Below are 23,817 nucleotides of genomic sequence, written 5' to 3' on the forward strand. Positions count from 1 at the left end.
TCCACCTCCAACTTATATGGACGTGATATGGCTGACTTACTTAGTAAAGGGTTGACTTTTGTTCCTTCAACTAACACAAGAATAGAAAATGTTATGACTTATTTGAAACTGTATCTCAAGATATTGAATTTTAAGTTGTTATTTAACAATATGAATAGTGAGTACAGTACGTGTGAGTTGTGCAGGAAAAACATTTATAATCCCCAACCTTCCCTCTTCCCCTTATTTTATTTGAAAAACGTTGTGAGTTTGAATTCAGAACTGTAGTACATCACAAAACCTTAAGGGGTGAACAAACTGAATTCCAACTTTTAAAACAACTTTGTAATGACAGATGTGTAAGGGTCATGAAACTCGACAAGGGGGAGGGGTGTTTTTATGACCAAAGTTGAGTACTTGAACAGGATGAGCTCTCATCGTTTTGATGATGACTTTTATGAGAAAATCTCTTTGAGTTTTGTAAACTTTACCTATAGAAGAATTGATGCTTTCTTGTAAGACATGGTTGACCAGGAGCAGATTAGTCATGATTTGTATTCTTTTTTATGGATAAAATTGGGTATTCTGAAGATTCACAAAAGCACACTGGACCCTCCTATGAGACCAGTTGTGAACACTAACAAGACTAAAACCCATCCCCTGGTGAACGTCTGGATCCTTTTGTACATATTTGTTGTGATTCATGGGATTTTCTTTTAAAATTGAAAGACATTGGTTTTTCAGACTATTGGGTTTTTTAACTATAGATGTGGTAAACCTGTTTAATGTGATTCCCATAATATAGGACTAGATTGGTTTCATGACCTTTTAGCTGACTCAACTAACTTAGATAGTACTGAGATTAACATCACTGATTCCTTAATGGAAACTGTTTTGAAAAACAACTTTGTTTATCTTGATTGTCAACATTTTCATCAGAAGAAGGGAGCAGCTATGGGGGCCTCATGCACCCCCATTTTTGCAAATATTGTTTTATTGCAGTGGGAGAAAAAAATTATTTTCAATACACAAGTTGTCTCCTTGAAATTATACATCCGATTTTTGGATGACATTTTTATAATTTGGACAAAACCAATACAAAAAATTGAAGTGCTTATTAACTACATGAACACCACTACCTCTTTTTTAAGGTTTACCCATTCTACTATCTCCAAGATGATAAATTATTCAGATGTCTCAGTACATAAGGACATCCTCAATCAAAGATTGGTTAGTAACATCTTCAGGAAACCTACTTACTCTAATAGTCTACTGCACTACACTAGTTGTCATCCGGAGCACCAAAAGAAGGGGGTTGTTAAGGGCCAGTACATTAGGTTAGCTAGAATGGTTTCTGAGGAATTTAATTTTGAAATAGAAAGTTCAAAACTGGCCAACGTTCCTTACTAGAGGGTACCCTGGTAGACTGGTATATGATATACAAAGGGAAGTTACAGTTAAAAGAAGAGAAGGGGATATTATCCCCTTGATACGCTCTCCCCAAGGTAACATTAATGATTTTTTAGGCAACAGAAAATCCAATAGCAGAGCATGTTTACTTCTTTAGTAGAGACTTTACCAACGACCACAATTGCATTTGGCTCATTCTGGTCAAGAAGTAGAAGATTTTTACCTGTTTGACAAATTGGGAGAACAGATAGTGGATGGACCAAGTATCGTTTATAGAAAAGGGAAGTCACTGAAAAACTATCTGGAACTGGCTGAACCTAATGAACATGCATTTAGCAATAAAACATATGGGACCTACAAATGTTGGTTTTGTACAATGTGCAAACACATTTTGGAGAAAGATGTTATTAGGGTAAATACAATTAAGGTTAGAACTTCTGTTCATTGCACCTGTAATTCAACCGGGGTGATTTACCAACTGCATGTCAGAAATGCAGCTGATTTTATATAGGTAAAAACTAAAAGAAGATTCAGGAATAGGATTTACCAGCATATATGAGATATCAAGAACAAGAACACTAATAAGTCTTTATTCAAGCACATCTTTGATAATCCTGATCATGTATTTGCTTTTCTGGGTTAGACAGAGTGACAAACAATCAAAGGGGAGGACCGTGGGAGGATTTATTAGAGCAGCGTGAAGTTGTATGGCAGATTATACTTAATGCCACAGTCTTTCTCGATTTAAACAATCACATCTCCATTTCTAGTATTTTGAGACTAAATTCACATAAAGAATAAGGTTTCAACTAACTGAAGCATTTCATGATAAGAAATCTCTTTTTAGCAGTTCAGAATTTGCAACAATGATCTGATTTCCTAATGGATGACTATTGCCGTATTGAGTTTATTTACAAGAGTTGGCTACCAATTGGTCAAAGTGTGAAGAAATTAATGCTCATACATATATAGCCAAAGTATTATGTGAATTTAGATACAAGGTTAAGATCACAGTGAGGTAAGTCACCACGTTTTTTATTTTTTAAGCAATAGGTAAACTGTTTCAACATGAAACACTGGTCATATTTAAATATGTCATTAAGACTGGTACTAAGTGCAATTTTTGTATAAAACCAGCTAGTTTCCATTTGATGAGCTTGAACCTATGTGGCACTTAGTTTATTGATTTAATTTTTATGGGTAACATTTATCTTATGTTAAGAATGAGTTATGCTTATTGGTTCAAGATCAAGTTTTCCAGGTTCCATTCATTGATGTAAAGTTTGACATTCACTGATGCATGTTGCTTGGTGTGTGCTCTCATTGGGCAACATTTTGCACAATCCTATTGGGTTACTATTGTTCTGAGACTTACAAGTAGTAACCAATTCTATGTAAAGAAAGAAACACCAGCTCATTTGTTTAGGTTTTATCCTCCTAGGTTTCATTGGTAGATGGATAGACTATCATTTATTGGTTTACGACGTCTGACTTGTGCTTTTACTTAGCGAGTTATTGCATAATTTTACTGGGTAATTACTGATTACGAGACTTGTCACAAAGGAATTTAAACAGTGATTGGGGTTTTTAGTTTTAATTCTGAAGAAGTCAGTGTTACATATGGACAAACCACTTAATTTTGGTTGGAATAAATGTTTTATTTTACTTTACCTTGGGTGCCTCTGTTGTTTTCCTTGCCTAAATCATGTATTTGGAAATGGAGTGTGATTTTGATTCTTAGTTTCTTTTGAAAAAGATGATAGTCTGCGAAATGAAGACTATCCACAGCACAGTCACCCATCAGCGGCTGAAGTACAAATGAAGCTGGTCTGACACCTAAAGACTCTCTGACTACTTTCTTCCTCTTGTGGACAGACATAAGAAGAACCACAGAGACCAGTAACTGCTCCATATGTTCATATGATACCTGCTACTTCTTCTGGTACCTCATTAAGACAATCAGCAAAACCAACCTGGATGCTTTTCTGAAATCAGCTTGTCTGTGTATATTTTGGAAAGTTTTCAATCTTCTTTGTTATTCTTAACTTTTTAGCGCGACTCAATAAAAAGGATTCTTTTTTGTATTTTTTTGCTTTTTATTTTTTCTTTTTTTCATTTAAATGTAATGGATCTCATCATGCAGCTTGGACATCTGTTCTCAGTGTTTGCCCAGCACTGCTCGTATGTGCCAAAGGATTGTACCGTGTGCTGCTGAACCTTTACAGACCTAGTGTCTGTATACAGATATCCCAAAGTAGATTGTTATTGATACAGTTATACTTCCCTGTTTCCTTGTCTCGCTTAAGTAATTGAGATAGAGGAACAGAGAGACATAGCTACAAAGCCAACTTCAATAAAAACTATTCTATAAATTCTAATAATAAAAATAAACTGTGGTCTAGAAACTTTCAGGTAGAGAAAGAGTGAGAAAGATTATTCCTTCCTTCTGTGTTTCATTTTTGTATGTAGAAAATGATGTACTATGGAGATGCAAGAGTGTGTGTTTGTGTGTGTGTGTGTGTGTGTGTGTGTGTGTGTGTGTGTGTGTGTGTGTGTGTGTGTGTGTGTGAAATGATCTATGGAGATGTGAGAGAAGTGTGTGTGTGTGCGCCACAGAAGGACAGACAGAGCCACAAAGCCAACTTCATTAAAAAGCATTCTAATAATAAATAACATCCTAACAAAACTGACATGGCTGTTTATTCAGACTTAGACCAACTTTCTTTTAACCACAGTTCTGGTACAGCCTCTAACAATTAACGGTGATATTCTTGGCCAGGCACTCACTGACCAAGTGGATAGGTGTTTGCTTTGTCATGTATTTGCATCAGTTTGTCCAGATGTTTTATACTTTGTATTATTTCCATCTTATCTGTGTACGGTATATGTTCTCAAGTAATGCCTCAGAATGGTAACATTTGGTCAATGTATATCCCTCCCACTTATAGAAAGCAAAGAACCACTTTTTTTTTTCTCTTATTATACCTAACAATAATAGTAGCTACAGACCTACCAGTGCTTACTTGTAAAGACAGAAGAATAAAGAAACATTCCACTGCAGTCTCAGATGTTGGCCATGGATTGTTTCGCCATGAGATCTGTGATTGTATAGCTATGCTACATCTCTGCCTTTGCAAATGATTATTACTAGAGTTTTTACTCAGCAGTTCACTGTTAACAGTGAAAGACATGTTTGTGTAGGCCAGATCTTCAGGGCCTGATGGGTATTAATGTTGAGTAGTCCATCTCTGCCAAGAAGGATGGGACAACACCACAACAGCTGAAGTCATAAAATCAAAGCTCTCAGGAAGAAAACAAAACATTTTACAGATGAAAGGCAACACTTGTCTTGTTAAGTTCCATGATGAACTCATATATACCCGATATATTTTGCTTACTTCAACATTTACTACAAGTGACAAATTCATGTAAATGCATTTAATAAAGGTTTTATGAGTTACTTCCTTTGGTTACACCAGCAAAACTGCATTCACTTTTGAACATTAGAAAAATACAATTCAAACATGAAGATGAATGAAAACATAACTATTTGTACCACAGGCCTACAAGCAACGACACCACAAATAACCATAATAAACAAGTTATCAACTTGTTAAAGGGTAGGTCTCTTAGCCACAAGTCCCTTTTTTCAGGGATAACTCAATATCACTGTTGGTTTAGCATCTTGCTGAGAATCACACTATTGTGCAAACACTGAAGAACTAAATCCTTTCTTAAGGGAAGGAGCCTTTGTCTTTAACCTTCTATACCAAACTGCCAAAGACAATGTTTGCATGCACCATATGAAAATATGACTTTGGAAGGGAGTGAAAGAATCATAGCCAAAAGGAAGACCAGACATTAGAGAATCCCTTTGTGGTTCTAAAAGAAAGGCAGAGAAAAAGGAAGAGCCAGTGACATAATCAGGGATTACCTGGCCAGGTTTCATCCCGGGTAGGGACATGGTTATGTAATTTAGGTAAACAGGACATGTATTATTACCACCAAGTCACATAGATCCACAAGTGCTACCCATTGTGGTGAATTAAGTATAACAGCAGGTAGAGTGCAAATAGCCTCATTCCAAAAGTATTTTCTCCTGTTTTTATAGGTTCATAGCTAAGTACTAGGCTAGCTGCCATTGTGGGCCATTTTAAGCTTGTATTGTGTGACAAAGAGGTAAACACTTTATAATAACCCCCCATCAAGATATTTTTTAGAGAACTACTAGTCAATCAGTTTGTAGACTATTATGAGTCTAGAGAATAAAAAGAAGTTATGTCTTACCATAACGTTCCATGTTTGTTGTTCATCTCGCCATTCATTCTTACTGGATGGGTTCAGAGTTGATCTTTGGCTCTGACTCGGCTGAATACACTACCTTGAAATCTCTAACTTGGCTCGTAGCAAGAAGGTATCCCATCATGTAGTGGTGTAATCCCCAGATCTTGTTTGCTGCCAACTATAAATAATCTGTGAGAAACTACCAATACTATAGCGGGAAGAGAAACAATAAGGAAAACTACAAAGGAGCTCCTTAGTAAGGAAGGAAACCCTCATCTCTAGATCTTCTAGGAGTCCTTGGCTGGGGGAAGGTGGGAGAGTCGTAAGAATGAATGGCGAGATGGACAACAAACATGGAACATTATGGTAAGACATAACATCTTTATGTTATGTTGTCCTATCTCGTCTTCATTCTTACTGGATGGGACAGTGTCCCAAGCATCTTTTCCCTGGGTGGCTCATGGAAAAACACCTTTAAGTACAGTACAACAAAAGGAGGCCCTGTCCCTGGATGCCAAATCCACTTTGTAATGAGTAATAAATGTATGAGGAGTTGCCCATGTAATAGTAGCACAAATACATAGATAATCTGGCCAGGTAAGCAGAGGATGTTGCTAAAGCTCTGGTCGAGTGGTTCTTAACCTTGAATGGTAAGTTCTTGTCATTTGAAAAGTATATAAAGGTAATCCAATTTGAGAGCCAATTTGAAAGCATAATTTTTGAAACTGGCATGCCCTTTTTTGCTTCAAAGAAGGAAACAGACAAATGATCTGTTTTTCTGAAATCTTTAGTTCTATGTACATAAAACCTAAGTTGTCTATGTACATACATTTGGTGACGTTTGTACTCTGCCTTGTTGCTATGATTGGAGAAAAACACTGGAAGCTCAATAGATTGATTTAGATTGGTTTGGGAACAAACTTTTGACACGAAGGACAGGTTAGTATGTAGGGATAGTCTATCGCTATGGAAAATCAGGTATGGTGGCTTGAAAGATAGAGCTTGTAACTCTGAGACTCTTCTTGCAGATATAATGGCTACCAGGAGAATAATTTTCCAAGAAAGGAATTTGAGATCACAAGATGATGAGGGCTTGAAAGGAGGTAAAGTTAGGTGAGACAGAAAAAATTCAAATTCCATGGAGGAAGAAGTTCTTTAATGGGAGGTCTCAATAAACTAGTGCCTTTTAGAAATGCTTTGCACAATTTGTGTGACACCAGGCTAGGAGTATATTCACCAATGTGGAAATTAGATATTGCAGCTAGTTGGACTCTAACCCTGAAATTAGTAGTTTATTGGCCATTTTGGGCTAATTTCTATCTCTTTCATTTCCCTGCAATAAAACCCACATTTGCAAGGTTTTCGTGCTGGTATACAGCTCAGCAAGCTCCTGCTTGGTGCCCTGCAGAGTTCTACAGCAGCAGAGAGACAAAAGAGAGACTTTGGAGTGATTAAGTATCATTTTTCTGCATTTTCTTGCTGCCTTTAGCTAATTCTGCCTAAAACACGGATTTTCTAGAGTTTCTGTGATTTAAAAAGCTTGTTTCAGCTACATATTGTACTTATTTTACTGCCTGCACTTTAACAAAGTCATTTTTGTGTTTAGATTACCTGTTTAATTGTTGTAGGCTGCACACTCAAGTGTGATAGCCATTTCTATGCATTTAAAGTGTTTTATTGATTGTATATGCTTTATTTTCTGAAACAAAAATACTTGTTTTCCAACCTTTCTAAGCTAGTTTAGTCCAGTTTTCAGGTTAGTGCTGAATTTGGGGCTGTGTTACAAGTTTATGTGTTTGCCCATACCTTACTTGGATAGAAGGAAGTTTCTCTGTTCACTGTGAGAGAGGGAGTTTGAGCAGCCTATCTGTCCCTGGAGGAGTGGTTTCAGCCCAGTAATTAGTAGTTTATTGGCCATTTTGGGCTAATTTTCATCTCATTCATTTCCCTGCCAAAAAACCTGGATTTGCATGGTTTTGCACGCTGGGCAGCGACGGTTAGCTAAGGTATAACTATTCCCGGCTCCACAAAGTCTACTCTTCAATTTTTCCCTTGGAACTAGACAAACGTTCACCTTAAGCACTCAAATCATTCACTTCCCATCCCTGCACTTGCCCAAAACCCATAGCAAGCACTAATAAACCTTAGCACTAGACCCCCCCTACACTGTAGTGAAGGACAAGGCTCTTTATTCGACCTTACCAGCCAATCAGTAAAACAGTTCACTGTACCTATCCAGGCATGTCCAAAGGGCAGTTTCAGGTGTACTCTCCAGTACAACTGGTGAATCTGGGCATGTTGAGGCAATGTTACAATTGCCTCATGTACACAGACAACCCTCTCCTCCTTCCACCAAGCACTAATACATGCGAGAGATGCAATTATACAGCCAAACTGGAGGCTAAGCTCTCTCAACCCAAGACTGGACCAGGCAGTCAAGAGGAGAAGGGAATTACTTGCATCACACCACCAGTTTCACATAGACCTATGAAACCAGCACTGGCAAAAAAACACACATAAATACACAAAAACATACTCAGAGGCTCTAAATAAAAATCTGCAAAGGCAACAGAGACCTCCAAAGCAGACATCCAAGCAACCTCCACCCCCCAACACAAACCATGAAACACATAATTCACAAAACCAATGTGCCACACAATCACAGCCCTTAAGGCAAAATAACATACCCAACACACGATTAATAGGTGACTCTATAGTCAGGCACACTGACGTCCCACTCACTAGGCTGAACAAGGAGAAGATTACTGTTAGTTGCCTGTCGGGTGCCAGGATCCGCCACATAACACAAGCACACAGGTCACTCCAGAACAAGTACAAATATGACTCTGTCATTGTCCATGTTGGTGTGAATGACCTGAGCCGTACCTCCCTGGACTACATAAAAAGAGACATGGAGGAGCTCTCTGATCATGAAGCCCAGGCCGGTGTGACCCTGACCCTGAGTAGCATCCTGCCCTCACCAAGAATGATACCACAGTATAGAGAAAAAAATATCAATTTCAACACTTGGCTAAGCTTCTGATGTCATTCAAAGGGGATCCAGTGTCTGTCAGCCTGGGATGACATGCTCGACAAGCCACGCTGCTTTGCTAGAGACAGTTTGCACCTGTCACCCTTAGGCTTTAGAATACTGGCCAAAGCTCTTGCCACCCCCGTACTGCCTTTTTTAGGCAAGGCTCAAAAGACAAAACCCACCACCATAAATAGCACAAGTAACAAAAAACTGAGGGTAATGCTGCTCAGTGCCAGAAGTCTAAACCTCAAAATGCACGCACTCGAGGCACTCCTCAGTATGGAGAAAATCGATATATGTGCAGTAACAGAAACCTGGTTTAAGACTCCAGAGAGCACCCCAGCACTACCAGGCTACAACTCATACCATGCATTTCGGCCACAAAACCCAGACCGAAATACAAAAGGTGGGGGAATATCCATATTCATCAAGAATACCCACACCTCCAGGTTAGTGGCACAGCATGATGCTTCAGAGATCATCCACGTGCATCTAACAATGGGCAAAACTGCTATTCAAATTATAGCTTGCTACAGATCACCCACCATGTCCCAGGACCCCCACTCCGCATTCCTGGAAACACTGGGAAACATAAAGGTCCTACCAAACACCCTGATATTGGGTGATTTCAATTATCCAAACATTAACTGGGAGAACTACTCAAGTACGAACTCCCTGGCCCAACATTTCCTAGAATTTATAAACTCAAACGCCCTGGATTAACTGGTTAACACCCCCACCAGAGGTGACAACATATTGGACCTGGTCATCACCAACATGGGCAACTGGTGTTCCACACCGGAGGTCAACCCCTCGCTGGTTAGATCTGACCATAGACTAATCATTCTGGATATCCACATTCCGCCACCACCCCCGGTCAAAGAAACCACCGTGAAAAACTTTTCAAAAGCAAACTTCACCTTACTCAAGACCGAGGTGGGAAGTTTCAAAGCCCCCATGCTAAAGGATAATGCTGTCCAAGCTCCAAAATCCTTTACTAATGCACTCTATGGGCACTTACAGGATTGCATGGATTGCGCTATCCCAAACAAAACCAAGACTCACTCCTCCAAGAAAAGAAAACCAGTCTGGTGGACCCCTGCCATAAACAAGCTATAAAATAGAAGGAGGAAACTAGTAAAGAAAAGAGTAAAATCCCAAGAAGGGAAGACATCCCTGATCAGTATCAGTAAGAAACTATGTTCCCTCATAAAATCATCCAAGGCTAGCTTTGAAAGAAAAATTGCCATGGACTCCAAAGATAACCACAAGGCATTCTTTAGCTATGTCAAGAACCTAAGTGGCAATTCTCAGATCTGCTCTGAGTTAGTGCAGAATGGCACAAAATACACTGAAGTGACCGATAGAGCCAACATCCTGGCAGACAGGTTCAGTGCAAACTTCACCCCCCTCTCACCCCCAAAAGGGCTCATAACTATACCAGAAGAATGTAGTGCCCCTGAAATCACAGACACTCAGGTTAAAACAGCCCTTTCCAAAGCCAAAAACACAGCATCAATGGGACTGGATGGTGTCCCAGGCTGCGTCCTACATGAGCTCAAAGATGAACTTACCCCTCACCTAAACACACTGTTTAAACTCAGCCTCTCCACAGGCTATGTACCCACAGAGTGGTGCACAGCAACGGTTATTCTGCTCCACAAAGGTGGAGCCACAATGGACCCTGACAACTATCGCCCTATAAGCCTGACTAGCTTGGTCTGCAAAGCTATGGAGTGTATCATCATGGATCTCATTAACAGAGACATTGGAAACCTCCAAACACTGGACCCAACCCAGTTCGGCTTTGTTAAGGGCAGATCATGCCTCCTAAACCTGCTGGACCTCTTTGAGACAGTTACCAAGGCTATAGATGAGGGAAAGGTGGTCCACACAGCCTACCTAGACCTCGCAAAGGCCTTTGACACTATTCCCCACTCAGGTATTATAGACAAGCTCACCAGCCTGAACATAAACCTCTACGTCACGAGATGGGTTGCCAACTGGCTCACGGACAGAACCCACATGGTAAGAGTTGCAGGAGCTAGGTCTGACTCTAAATCTGTTACAAGTGGCATTCCTCAGGGCTCAGTCCTAGGACCCCTCCTGTTCAGCATATACTTCTCAGAGCTAGCTACAGGCAAGCAGAGGAGGACTATGGCTCACCAAGTTCACAGATGACTGCAAACTAGGGGCTATAATTGACTCTCTGGCTGACACAGACAGCCTCCAAAAGGGTCTCACTGAGACAGCTACCTGGTGTCAAGACCATGGTCTCAAGCTAAATGCCAAAAAGTGCATAGTCATCCCCTTTGGAAAAAACAAAGTACCCACAAACTACCACATAGGTAGTAGCCCCCTAAATACGGAAGATGTAATAAGGGATCTGGGGACCCAAGTAGATAGTAATCTCTCCTTTGATAATCACATTGCCAAAGTGGTTAGAAAATCCTTCTATGTGGCCCACCTAATCACAAAAGGGTTTGCATCCAAATCGAACAAGGTCAATGGGCCCCTCTAAGCATCACTCATCAGACCCATCATAGAGTACAATACATTCCATTTGGGATGTACCTTACAAGACACCTGCAACAACTGGAAAGACCACAGAAGTTCCTCACCAAGAAGATCATTGGTCTCAAGCAGATGCCCTATGCAGCTCAACTGAAGAAACTCCAACTGTACTCGGTTGCATACCGTCTACTCAGAGGTGATCTCTGCCTGACATACAAGACCACATCCAACCCAGAATTGATGGACATGCTCCACCTAAAGAAAACCATATCCCCTCGAGCCACATGTTCCATGGATCTAAACCTCACCATAACAATAAATAGGACGTGTTGGAGGGATAGATTCCTGTCCCAGAGACTTCCCATGCTCTGGAACAAGATTCCAATCTATATTAGGCAGAGCTCCTCGCTAAGCCTCTTCAAGAGAAACCTTGACGAGTGGATGGGAAACAGAAAGTTTACCCCAGGGATCACTTCAATGGCTCTGCTGGACAGAGGCATAGGGAACTAATCTAAGCGGAAGGCAAAAGCCAACACATTCCGGCTAGGTTTATAAATGCCTTTGGGCAGATAGCCTAGTACCTACCTATGAACCTATGAACCTATAATTGTGACTGCCACAGAGCCTTGCTGAAAAAGTTCCATCAGAAATTCCAACACTGAACTGATTGGGGCACAGAAAGGGTCAATGTTTTTCCCCTGTGCCCAGAAGGAGAACCTCTTCCATTTACTAGCATATAATTTTCTGGTTGAAGCCTTGTGAGAGGATACCAAAATGTGTTTTACTGTTGGTGTGAAGTCTTGAAGCCTGACTAAGTTTGGAAGTGGAGCAGCCATACTGTCAATTTGAGGGTTTGGACAGCAGGATGAAGAGTTTCAGACATATGAGTCAGAAAGTCTTGAACTAAGCCCAGAACCCAGGGCTTCTCTTGTAGGTGAGGCCAGAGAAAAGGGAACCAAATCTGATGAGGCCAGTATGGGGCAATGAGAATCAGCTTGCTTCCCAGAAGCTTCGCTTAATTCTGGATGACTTTGGGTATAAGGGGAAACGGGGGAAAAGTGTACAGAAGTCCCAAGGGCCAATCGTGGACGAGTACGTCTCTCGGTGTCTCCCCCAAAGGTGGGATTAGGGCAAAGTAGCTACTGCACTTGGCATTCATGGGAGTGGCAAAAAGATCGCAGCAAGGCTGGCCCCATTCTCGGAAGATCTCTTCTGCTATGTTTTGGTTCAGAGACCACTCGTGAGGCATTAAAATTTCCCTGCTGAGCTTGTCCGTTATTACGCTGGATTTCCCCGGGATGTGCATTGCTATCAGAAAACGTTGGGAAGAAATTGCCCATTGCCATACTCTCGGCACCTCTCGACAAAGGGGGTGTGATCTGGTTCCTCCTTGTTTGTTTATGTACCAGACCACAGACATGTTGTCTGACTGGATTGCAATCGTACCCAGTGGAAGAGAGTCCTGGAGTGCCTGCAATGCTAGGAGCACTGCTCTCATCTCTAGGACATTGACGTGCAGATGAGCCTCGTGTTCTTACCATGTGTCTTCAACCGCTATGTTTTGGTTCAGAGACCACTCGTGAGGCATTAAAATCACCCTGCTGAGCTATTACGCTGGATTTCCTCAGGATGTGCATTGCTATCAGAAAACGTTGGGAAGAAATTGCCCATTGCCATACTCTCAGTGCCTCTTGACAAAGGGAGTGTGATCTGGTTCCTCCTTGTTTGTTTATGTACCAGACCACAGACATGTTGTCTGACTGGATTGCAATTGTTCCCAGTGGAAGAGAGACCTGGAGTGCCTGCAATGCTAGGAGCACTGCTCTCATCTCTAGGACATTGACGTGCAGATGGGCCTCGTGTTCTTTCCATGTGCCTTCGACCGTCTTTCCCAGATAATGCTCCCCCATCCTACCTGGGAGGTGTCCGTAGTCACTGTACCTACAGGTAGTTGTGGGACAAAGGGTCATCCTATGGTCACCTGGTTGGACTGAAGCCACCATAGGAGATCTCTCTTGGATGAGTCTATGATTGAGACTAGGTGAGACATGAGAAGTTCCTGTAATGACCATTGAGCAAATAGAAGCCATTGAAGAATTCTCAGATGCATTCTGGGTAGGGGAATTATGGTGATTGTTGAAGCCATAGTCCCTAGGAGTTTCAAAGCTATCTTTGTCTTCGCTTTGTTTCTGGGTAAGAGGTTGACTATTTGTTGTCTGAGAACAGAAACCCTGTCCTGCGAAAGTCGTGCCATCATGGAGACAGTGTCTACATCTGCCCCTATGAATGTATGATGTTGACAGGGCAACAAGGCAGATTTTTGTAAATTGACTGTAATCCCGAACTGGGAGCAAGTTTGAAGAGTGGTGTCCCTTGCCTGTTGAATTAGATGCTTGGTGGTGGCAGGAACGAGCCAGTCATCCAAGTAAGGAAACACCTGGAATCCCAGACATCTCAAGTGACCCGTGACTACTGCCATGCATTTGGTGAACACACTGGGGGCTGTAATGAGAACAAAGGGCAGCACCCGAAATTGGTAATGACTGGCTCCCAGCCAGAAGCGTAAGTGACTCCTTGATGCACTATCCATTTTTATGTGGTAGTATGCATCCTGGAGGTCTATTGAGCACATCCAATTGTCTTTCCCTAAAAAGGGAAGAATCGACTGCAGTGTCACCATTCCAAACCTGGACTTCTTCACAGATTCGCTTAACTTGCTGAGATCCAAAATGGGTCTCCAGTCCCCAGTTCTTTTTGGCACTATAAAGAATCTTGAGTAAGTTCTGAATCTTATTTGGTCTGTGGGGACTTCTTGGATTTTTGTCTAGCAACTTTTGAATTTCTACAGTTGCTTGTTCCCTCTGACTGGGTGGAACATGTGGGATAGTTCTGATCTATGGGGCAGGATGGCAAAAGGGAATGAAAAAGCCTCTTTATATTATACTTTGTACCCACTTGTCTCTTATGATATCTTGCCAGGCTTCTGGGTACAAATTAACGCACCCCCAACTGCCTCCAGAGTAGAGCAGATGGGCCTCATTTCAGGAACGCTGGTAGGGCCGGCCGTGAAAGGAATCACAGTCACCCTGGTTTTGTGGACCCCCTTTGCCTCTAGGATGGCATCTACCATTATTGCCCCCCCCCCCGTCCCTGGGGAAGGATTCACCTTATGCGTCTTGAAAAACTCCCTGGGATCTATTGAATTACATCTTCCCACTCTTCTGACATTTAGGATAAGGTCTTAAAGGAACGAAAAAACATACCCCAACGGCAGAGAAAGTTTTTCCTTCCAGCTCGCATCTGGTGAGTGTGTCCTTGACTTTAGATCCAAAAAGTGAAGAACCATCAAAAGGGGTGTTGGTGAAGGTAGACTTGAAGGGCTCCGCAAAGTTACACAAGTGCATCCAGGAGTGCCTCATCTGGGAAACTCCGGAATCTGCTGCCCTGCTCACTCCATCTGCAGCATAGGATATTAGCCTCATGGAGGAGTTAACTATGGAATTTAAGGTAGATAGCTGGGAAGTGACTTTTTCTAACACCCTCACAGCCAGTGAACCTTGGAGAGTATCTCTTAACTACTTCAAGAGATCTCTCTGTAGCCTTATAAAGCGTGAAAGTTAGTTCAGCGATCTAAGGGAAAATGTCGCTGACGAAAAAACACACTTCCTATATCTGTCCATCGTCCGGGAGTTCTTGTTTGGTGGATGGGCAGAAAAGGATGTTTCAGATAGTTCATTCTTGCCACCACCATAGCATTTACAGGGACGTCTTTCATGAGGAATTCTTTTCCCGCAGGTGCTGACAAGAAATTATTTGACCTCCGAAGGACTGGTTCCATAGTGTCTGGTGACTCCCACGCCTTTCAACTAACCAAATTCAGTAGTAGTTGAAAGGCAGAGACACCCAGCAGGCTGAAGGTTGAGATCCAAAAGCCTTCAGTACACCAACTCCTCATCAGAAGGGATGATGTATTTCCAGTCGCCTCTCTGTTTCAAGATCTCTAGGATATCTGCGAAGGAGATATCTTCAGAGGACGACTGTGGGGACCCTTCTGACTCCTCGAGGTCAGTGTCAGAGGTGATAGACTCGCCAGGGCAGTGAATATGCTTCCTCTTGCATGTTCTCTTTTGAGAAGCCTCCTCAGAAGGGTATTCTGGGGAGGTCTCGGAAGAACAGGGCTCACCCAGTGGGGCTCCCCCTGAGGCTCTGTGTATCTGCTGTCCTGTGGATGGGGTGGTGCTGAGACAGACGCTGGTGCTTTTGGGGGAAGAATACCAGTATCCTTGTGTAGAGCTGTAGGAGGGGACAGCACACTTCTCATCAGCTCGAAGGCAGATCCCCCCTGGCTCTAAGGACACCTCTGGTTCTGAGGAAACAGAGGGAATACCCGGCTCCAAGGAGATCAGGTCCAAGGCTGATGTAGGAGCCGAGCTCAACTGAGCCGAAGCCCTGAGAGGTAAACTCGGAACCGAGGAAACCCGGGTCCGAGCATCCCCCCCTGGAGCCAACTGGACAGCTACGGCCCCTAGACACTCCAGACGGCACTGAGAGAGTTGGAGCAGGGATCTGTTCTGAAATTTCTGGAAGGGTCTCGGAACCAAAGAATCTACAGCAAGTGGTACCTGGTATTCCTGCTCTGAAGATCCAGCTTGGCTTGGAGGAGGAATCATAGTGGATGTAATAGTCATAGTCTTAGCTGGCTCTGGAACTGACTGGGTCTGAGCTGAAAACACTTTAGCCAGTGCTGGCGACTTCAAACGTCTGTGCACCACCCTGTCCACGTCATCATCTGATAAGCTACTAGAGGACCTAGAGGAGAGGGTCAGTGAGCGAGATCTCTCCAAAATGGGAGATCTCAAGGTAGGGGAGACCGGTAACAAATCAGTGGACCAGCTCCGAATAACAGTCTCTTTCAGCTCCGAAGGCCTTGGAGCTGAAGGACTAGCTTTGTCCAAGTCTATAATCTCCGTCGGTTCTAAATGCTGTGGAGTCAATGAGATGGATCCATTAGACGTCTTAGCCAATTTTAATGGTGGTTCTGACTGAAGAAGCTGGAGATGGCCGTTTTGAAGCCTTGTCACTCTTAGACGAAGGGGATCTACTGGAAGAGGAAGTGCTAAGTATTACTCCTCAAAAGATGGTTTCAGGAGCCCTTTGAGTATACGCTTATTCTTTCTCTTCTGTAGAACACAGGAGCTAAAGGACTGACAAAAAGTACAAGTTTCCTGGAGGTGGATGACCCCAAAACAATAGACACAAATGTTATATCCATCAGTGAGGGACATTTTCTATGAGCATTTTTGACACATTTTGAATCCTGAAGGCTTGGGTTCCTTTTCTCTAATTTCCTTAGACATTTTGGGAAGGAAACCACAGTAGTAATTACAGGTAAAGCTTAGCACACTTCTATAAAATTTTTAACACACACAAATAATTTTAGTCTGTAACAGTTTTATAACACTAGAAGAACATTATAAATACTTGAAACACGCAAGAAGAGACAAGGGGAACAACTCTGCCCTCTAACTTAAATGTTAGACTTAGTAGTAGAGTTGCGAGCGAGGGAGATACAACAACAGGAAAATAGCTCTCTAACTGAAACGAGCTGACAAAATTATAAAAGCTAACTTCTACCTTAGTGCTAAACTACACTACTACCACAAATGGGAAACAACAAAAAAGGCCTTGTGAGAAACAATGGCCACCAAAAGCACACACCTGGAAGATAACCACACTCAAAAGCACAGCACATGGTTAAACTACAGGGAAAACTACTAATTACTAACTACCAAGTAATTATTAAAGCTACAAATAACTAAATAAAGGAAAAAATAGAAGCTTTTTAAAGGACTTAGCCACGGCCAAGAATTGAAGCATCTGAACTCGTAAAGCTGCAACCAAGATCTGGGGGATTACACTACTACATGATGGGATACATTCTTGCCACGAGCCAAGACTTTGAGCTAGTGTATTCGGCCGAGTTGGAGCCGTGGATCGGCTCCGAACCCATCCAGTAAGAATGAAGGCGAGATAGGACAACATAACATCAAGAAGCCAGAATCAAACCCTGTACTTTGGAAATGGGAAATTAAGACCTTAACCATTATGCCTAACATCCTTCCTGTAAAGAAATGCATAATACATTGTGTAGAAAAGATGAGCCAGTCTCCCAGCAAAGTCAGTAAAGTTGTACAGGATTAAAAAACATCTATTTTCATTGCTACCCTGGGGTCAGAATCAAAACCTGTACACTGTATCTATACATTAAAGATTTTAACCATTACACCAAACCCACCTGCTGAAAGGTTTTGCTTATATCAAGATTATATCACCCCAGATGGGACTCGAGTCCACAATGAAAGTTAAGTTTGAGTTGTGAGTGCGATAGTATTTTACTGTTTGTGATACCATTATTTTTGATAGGCAACTGCCTATACTGTGGTTTATACTGTGGTTTAGGCCTGACTGTTGATTACCTACCTTGTCCTAAAAGTGCTTCTAAATATTGTTGTGTCCTAGAATACACAGCACATCACATTCTATTAGTATTTCATGCTGCCACTTCTCAGCCCTGATGCATATTACAAAACACACATCCGTGTTTTAATTATTACAAAAACAGTTACATACCTGTGGGTTCAGGTAACTCTTTTCCTCCTGGAGTTCTCTACAAAAAAAAAAAAAAAAATCAGATATTAGTTATGCTAAGCTGATTAGTGGAGTACATACTTATAGCATTTTTTACAGTAACACATATAGCTTTTCCCTCCTTGTTTGCATCTTTTTGTATATTTATGCAGCTTTCTTCTTCTTCTTCAGTATATATGCCCCCATCATCAATATGTTTTACATGTTCCATTGTCCATGTGTCTGAAAGAGTTATAGGCCAAGACACTGACCAGTATTCATACTCAATGGCACTACAGTACAAATCAACCTGCACTAATGATCTAATGTCAGCTGAGGTACATTGCACCAATTCATAGTCATTCCAGTTCCCTAAAAGGCACCATCACATTACAACTAGACAGAGGAGCACCTACTCATCCCCCTGCACTGTAGCGCACATAATAAGAGGAATGCACACAGTGCTGACCTACCCAGGATGCATACAAACATACTGCCAATCATAACTGTCATTCATCCACATATACTGGTGGACAACAAACACACTGTCCCTTTGTTCACACACAAACACACACACACACTCACTGACATATGTATACACACACACTGGCATATGTATATACACTTATTCACACACAGACAGGCTTTACCTTCATCAGCTGTTTGTATGGGGAGAAACTGGCTCTGACTTATTTTCACACATTCCCATCATTACAAGGCATATGAGTGCCAAATGAATGTGACGCACACTTAATGCCTTAGGAATCATGCAATTCAGTTGCAGAATTAAGGTGTCTATGAATTCTGAGCTATGGTCACTTACAGACACCCTCCTATGGAGTGTTGCCTTTGCATGTGGTGCTCTGAAACACAATGCCTAGAGATTTTTGTAACAAGGGGAAGATTTTTGAATCAGTTCAGTCTTGCAAAGCTCGTAAATGTTCTTGCACTGTGCATAGTTCACTACTCCACAATAATTATTATTAATAATGTCAAGTGTGTATTCTTCTCTGTCGCTCTTTTTCTGCATGATTGATGGACATTAGCAATAGCATGATCAGGAGAAAATAGACCACAAGACCATAATATTGTAAAGGTAAGAGGATGTATTTTTTAGTGTTGCTGGATAATGGCTGCATGGAAACAAAAGCAATGTTCTGATTAGGTCAGCTGTCTGTGCTGCATTCTTCCCAACCAAAGCTTAATGCACTGCTCATGACATTATATTCAGCAAGTGGCAGCAACACACTGCAACAGGTTTTTTTTCTGCATCTGTTTAGTTTGTTTCTTCTTTTTCTCATATAATTCACCATTGGAATGTATTTAATGACTTATTCTACCTGCCAGCCTGTCCCTCTGTCAGAAGTATAACTGACTCAACCAGGGTCCTGATTCAGTATCATGAGCTAGTGTCCCACCTCCCTCAGCTCTTCAAGTGGAGAGCAAGATACTACCCAGTTTATGCATCACCCCCTCCCACACCTCAATTCTTCAAAGAAGAAAAAAAGTGCATTTCTTCTACTGGCACACCAACCAGGTAGTCAGATACACAACATGCCCCATCCTCAATCTAGGCACAGCCATTCAGTTCCTGTGCCCTGCCTCCTACCCTCCTTCCTCACATTTTAGTAATAAAAATAAAGAAAAAAATATTTTTTTATTTTATACTGTAGTAAATTGCAAATAGTTGCTACAGTTTATACATTGTACAGAGTACTACGGTGCTCAAGTTTTAGTTTAAAAAAGAACACTTTGCACCCAGGGCAGTTGTCCCTTGCATCCCCCCAGCTACACCATTGCCTATAATTATGATCATCCTTTTAATCAGGCCTTCGACAAAAAAGAGCAACAATTGTACATGTACTGTAATGGTGACGTGTCATACAGCTCACCATTACAGTATATGTACAATTGTTGCAGGATTAATTACATGTATATGGGATGTCTGCCATAGGAGGACATTAGTCCCCAAACTGATTCTCAGCAGTTAAAAATCATCTAACATTTAGAAATGCATTCTTACAGGAACAATTAGTAGATTGCATCCTAGATGTAAAAAAGAGCAATATGCATGCATATTTGACTATGTTTGCTGAACTGTAAAACTTGGCAAAAAGACAGCACCAAGAAATACCCTTGTAGCAGGATAAAAGTTAGGAAATTAGCATATAAAGACAATAAAGTGAAATACAAAAGTATGCAAACATTATGAAACATAGACTATTCAAAATGCAGGTGGCACACTGGTGAAGCAGTTAGCGTTGTCGCCTCCTAACAAGAGATTCTCTGGTTCAATTCTCGGCTGGGGTGCCTTCTGTGCAGAATCTGCATGTCCTCCCTGTGTTCATGTGGGTTTTTTGTGGGTGCTCCAGTTTCCTCCCACATTCCCAAGATGTGCTGGAGGTAGAGTGGACATTCTAAATTGGCCCTAGGTGTGAGTTTGTGCATGTGTGTGCCTTCTGAGGAAGGGTAGTGCCACGCTGGCAACTCGACACTGTAAAGCTCTACTGCTACTCATTCTGCAGACAAATGATCCACTGTGGCAACCCCTAATGGGAGCAGCCGAAAGAAGAAGAAGACTATTCAAACTGTGGCATCTACATATGATATCAAATTTGAGATACATATATATATATATATATATATATATATATATATATATATATATATATATACACACACACACACACACACACACACACACACACACACACACACACACACACATAAAGACTAAACATTTCAGAAGAGAGGAAGATTCTCAAGGAAGCTCTCAGATTCCAATAGCTATCAAACTCAATGTGTTCAAAGTTATCAGAACAATGAGGAAAAAAGCATATACTGCAGCAATGACTCGAATATGGATACATCTTCTGTTATGATAAGCTGCAGTACAGGATCAGTGCTGCCAGGTTATTTAAATGAAATGAACAGTACAAAGCAGTGCACTTTACAGGCCCTATTAAGGGCAGTTATTCAGTAGGATACAGGCCAAAGGAGCAAATGTTCATGAACAAATGCGTTTTAGTGTTGTAAATAAGAGTGGATGCTCATTTGCGCGGCTGTTCTCCTTAATGGTGTATTAGTTGGCTGTTTTTTATGCAAGATGGCATTGCAGCAGGGTCAGGGAATTTGCCCTAACTCCACTGTTATGCAATCTTGGAGCTGGTATATAAAATTAGCAGGAGGTGTAGGATTCCAGGCCAGCTTGCCATCTGCAAAATAAATAAATAAATAAATAATATGATTTGTTACATTCAATCATTTTAGATTCCAACTAAAATGATTGCTGTTTGTTTGTTAACTCTTCTGAGCATTCAATGTTGAAAAAGCAATTGTTCTACACCACCCCTGAACCACCACATTAGGAAAACAGTCTGCAATGTTCTGCAAAAGTGTGGAGGAATGACCACATGATACCAACACAAATATTCTAAGCAAAGTCCTTCCCAAGGAAGGCTGCACAGGTAGTTGCTCAACTGAAAGAGTGAATACTAACCTCTAAAGACAATATTTTAAAGACAACAATGCAATTAGCTAGAAAGTTGGAAAAGGGCCTGTTTAATTAGTCGAGGATCTTGTTTCCTCTTAATCTAAGAAATAGACAATTGACAAGTTTGCCAAATGCATTCTGCCATCTTCACATATATTAGAGCTCTGTATACTTGCATGCAGTTCAAAATTTCCCTCTTTGTTTTCCTGAAGCACCTGAACTTTGTCTTCTCATAATGCCCTGTGCCCTACCTAACCTCTGATCAAGTTTGCCCAGTGCAATACAATTAGACCTTAAAAACATGACAATATTTGAAGAATAATGTGTAAAGATGAGATAAGAGGATGAGGGATGAATCAGATGGACAAGGATGAAAAGGATACATCATTATGGTAATTATATAAATTTCATATTCTGTTTCACTAGGCCATCTAATCCAGCTGATGGGACAAAATCTCAAGCTTCCTTCTTTCTTGGATGGCATATCAGGACAGAAGCCACAAAGGAAGCTTTGGACTAGGATATTACTTTCAAATTATAATGTTTGGCAAAGGTATGTAAGGTAGACCAAGTAACTGCCCACATGTTTCCTCTAATGTAGAATTTCTAAAAAAGCCAATGGAGGTAGCCTTTGATCTGGTTGAATGAGCTTTTGGTCTGGATGGGAGAGACTTATTCTTACTTGTGTAAACACATGTTATATTGTCTAACAGCCATTTAGACATGGTTTATTTAGAAACCTTTCTCAATTTACTTGGCTCAAAGGAAATGAAGTGGGGATCCTTTCTCATGGACATGGTTCCAGTAAACAGAATTAGAAGTTATGTACTCACCATAACGTTCCATCTGAGTAGGTGACTTCATTTGGATGCAACCTGTGGGTATCGGATCCGACCTCGGATCCGAGCCGGCATTTCAAAAGCTTAGGCTCCGAGCTCCTAGCTCCTCCCTCTACCCATAACCCCTTGCCAATCCCTGACTGACCTCAGATTGAGTTTGCCTATATAATACTGACAACAGTAACTGAACAAAGCAAAAAAATACTCGCTGTATAAAGGTCAGGGGATGGAGGACGGTTGCATCCAAATGAAGTCACCTACTCAGATGGAACGTTATGGTGAGTACATAACTTCTAAATCTGAAGTAGGCAGACTTCATTTGTCTGCAACCTGTGGGACAGAGTCCCCAGCTACCTGAATCTTGGGCGCCATCATGGAAGGATGTTTGAGCACCGCTGAGCCAAAGGATGCTCTTCCTCTGGAAACAACATCCACCTTATAATGAGAAATAAAGGTATGAGGTGAGGCCCAAGTGGCTGCCGCGCAGATATCATCCAATGACACACAGGACTTAAAGGCGGCTGACGTGGAGACTGCCCTAGTAGAATGAGCCGTAACCCTCTGAGGAGCAGGTCTACCTGAAGTGTCATAAGCCTGCAGAATACAATTAGCAATCCACCTCGATAGTGTGACTTTAGAAACTGCTTTACCCAAAGCAAATTTAGCAAAGGAGACGAACAGCTGATCTGATTGCCTGTGACCAGCTGTTCTGTGAATATAAAATCGTAATTGTCTATGAACATCCAAGGAATGCAGTTTGTATTCTCCTTTGTTTGAATACTTGGGAAAGAACACAGGTAAGTTGATTGATTGGTTGATATTAGATTCTGAAGCGACCTTTGGAAGAAAAGATGGATTGGTCCTGAGGCACACCCTATCTGGAAAGAAGGAAAGGTAAGGCTTGACGATAAAGCCTGAAGTTCAGACACTCTTCTGGCTGAAGTGATAGCTACTAAGAAGGCAGTCTTCCAGGAAAGGTACTTCAGGTCTGTAGACGCTGCAGGCTCGAAGGGAGGAGCAGTAAGGGCTTGCAGAACTAAAGATAGGTCCCAAGGTGGTACAATGTCTTTGACTGGAGGCCTCAACAAAAAATCCCTTTAAGAAAGGTTTTGCACAATTTACCGTCATAAGGGGAGCTGTCTCATGGCCAATGTGATAATGAGAGATGGCTGCCAATTGTACCTTAATCGTGGAAGAACTTGCCCCTTGATGAAAGAGGTCTGTTAAAAATCCAGCACTGCTGACATAGGTGCTGAAAAAGGATCCAAACTTTTCTGGACCGCCCAAATAGAGAATCTCTTCCATTTACTCCGATAAACCTGCCTAGTGGAAGGTTTATGAGCTGCCACTAGAATGGCCTTGACCGGTGACGAGATACCGGGAGTCCTAATCAAGGATGGAACTGGAGCAGCCAAGCTGTCTATTTCAGGGTGCGTAGATTGGGGACCGAAATTCCCAGAGGATGGGAGATGAGATCCGGAATCGGATCCAGAATCCAGGGTGGATTCACTTTGTGAGACCATACAAAGGGGAACCGGGGTTGACGAGGCCAGAACGGGGCAATGAGAATCATTCTGCTCCCCAAACTGTTGGCTTTCTGCAGAAGCCTCTGCATTAGAGGTAGTGGAGGGTAGGCA

At 41.7% G+C, this 23,817-nt stretch overlaps 1 protein-coding gene across 1 annotated transcript in view; it reads right to left on the reverse strand.

Annotated features, from left to right (window-relative positions):
- The window catches only part of LOC122797804 (SCO-spondin-like), a 4,708,783-nt gene that overhangs the window by 2,740,628 nt on the left and 1,944,338 nt on the right, over positions 1-23,817 (reverse strand). Inside the window, exon 48 of the mRNA XM_044066325.1 lies at positions 17,852-17,888. Coding sequence (XP_043922260.1) covers positions 17,852-17,888 — 37 coding nt within the window. The remainder of the gene's footprint in view (positions 1-17,851; positions 17,889-23,817) is intronic.

Source organism: Protopterus annectens, chromosome 3.part1, assembly GCF_019279795.1.
Source record: "Protopterus annectens isolate FY-2018-M chromosome 3.part1, PAN1.0, whole genome shotgun sequence".
Classification (NCBI taxonomy): domain Eukaryota; kingdom Metazoa; phylum Chordata; order Ceratodontiformes; family Protopteridae; genus Protopterus; species Protopterus annectens.